Source organism: Sphaeroforma arctica (assembly GCF_001186125.1).
Source record: "Sphaeroforma arctica JP610 unplaced genomic scaffold supercont1.3413, whole genome shotgun sequence".
Lineage (NCBI taxonomy): Eukaryota > Ichthyosporea > Ichthyophonida > Sphaeroforma > Sphaeroforma arctica.
In genome coordinates this window covers 1-1934 of record NW_014037145.1, presented here as the reverse complement: position 1 = coordinate 1934, position 1934 = coordinate 1, and the positions used below count along the sequence as shown (strand labels likewise).

Sequence of the window (1934 nt, the reverse complement as noted above, 5' to 3'; positions counted from 1 at the left end):
TTACTATCTCCTCAAACTAATATCTCACCACACTAATATCTCATCGCACTAAAACCCCACCACACTAATATCTCATCACACTATTATCTCATCACACTATTATCTCACCACACTTAAATCTCAGCACACTCATATCTCACCACACTCATATCTCACCACACTCATATCTCACCACATTAATATCTCCTCACACTAATATCTCACCACACTATATCTCATCGAACCTATTATCTCATCACACGAATATCTCACCACACTAATATCTCACTACACTAATAACTCACCACACCAATACTCCATCACAGTAATATCTCACCACACTAATATCTCACCACACTAATATCCCACTACACTAATATCTCACCACACTAATATCTCACTACACTATTATCTCATCACACTTATTATCTCATCACAATATTATTTCACCACAATTAAATCTCACCACACTAATATTTCACCACACTAATATATCATCACACTATTATCTCACCACACTAATATCTCATCACACTAATATTTCACCACACTATTATCTCATCACACTTATATCTCACCACACTAATGTCTCACCACACTCATATGTCAGCATACTAATATCTCACCACACTAATATCTCATCGCACTAATATCTCACCACACTCTTATCTCACCACACTAATATCTCACCACACTCATTTCTCATCACACCATTTTCTCACCACACTAATATCTCATCGAACCTATTTTCTCGTCACACTAATATCTCACCACACTAATATCTCACTGCACTAATATCTCACCACACTCATATTCCATCACTGTAATATCTCACCACACTAATATCTCACCACACTAATATCCTACTACACTAATATCTCACCACACCAATATCTCATCACACTATTATCATCACACTTATTATCTCATCACAATATTACCTCACCACAATTAAATCTCACCACACTAATATCTCATCACTAATATCTCACCACACTATTATCTCATCACACTAATATCTCACCACACTAATATCCAATCACATCAGATGCCATGTTTGAGGTTGATGGCCTGGACGACATACCTGATGTGGTTGAGGAACGACACCACAAGAGAGACGACGTACCGCCAGTCACTATGCACGTGGCAGAGACAGTCGAGGAAACAGTCAAGAAGCTGCAAGGTACGCACATGCGCATGTGTTTGTAAGGGAATGTGTGTGTGTGTGTACGTGAGTGTGTGTGTGTGTGCGTGTGTGTGTGTGTGTGTGTATGTGTGTGTGTGTGTGTGTGTGTGTGTGTATGTGTGTGTGTGTATGTTTTTGAATCTGTTTACAAGGGATTTGCATGATTGCTGCTCTTATTCATAGATTGTGTACATGATATGTGAACGGCCAGTCACCTGGCACAGCTACTCGGTGAGCTCATGCGTATATGAATTGTGTATATGAGTCTTGTTAATATAAATTATGTGTATATGAGTCTTGTTAAGAGTATATATATACACGTATCTAGGGACTAAATTACACATTCAATTTGTATCCGCAAACTCTCGTATAGCGTGTATCATGTATTTGTGGGGTATATTTATACCTCTCATTCTCTCCCTCACTCTCCAGGCCTGCAGCTCGATCCCTTGCCAACTAGTACACGTGTGTAGTCTACACTTGAGTGTTAGTTATGTAAACAATTATACATGAACGAGTAAACGAGCACAGTTTGCACATACTTGAGTGCCGATACTTTTACTTTAACTATACCTTCAATTTTGTGTCTGCCCTCTAGGCCTGCAGCAAGAGCCTTTCCAACCCAGTTCACAAGTAGAGCCAGACGCGTCTAAGCGCCGATTCCTGTGCTGGAATATGGATGCCAGCATAGTCAGCCGGGTGGAGGAGGACTATGCCTCCGTAGACATCGTAAGTTGTGTGTATACACACACATATTTTATATATATTA

General features: G+C 39.6%; 1 protein-coding gene across 1 annotated transcript; it reads left to right on the top strand.

Annotated features, from left to right (window-relative positions):
• Positions 1-1029: 1029 nt before the first annotated feature.
• SARC_13544 (hypothetical protein) lies at positions 1030-1894 on the top strand (the record flags this gene model as incomplete). The annotated part of the gene is made up of 2 exons (XM_014292324.1): positions 1030-1162; positions 1764-1894. Coding segments are annotated over exons 1-2 (261 nt in total), but the record flags the coding sequence as incomplete, so codon positions are not given.
• Positions 1895-1934: the final 40 nt, after the last annotated feature.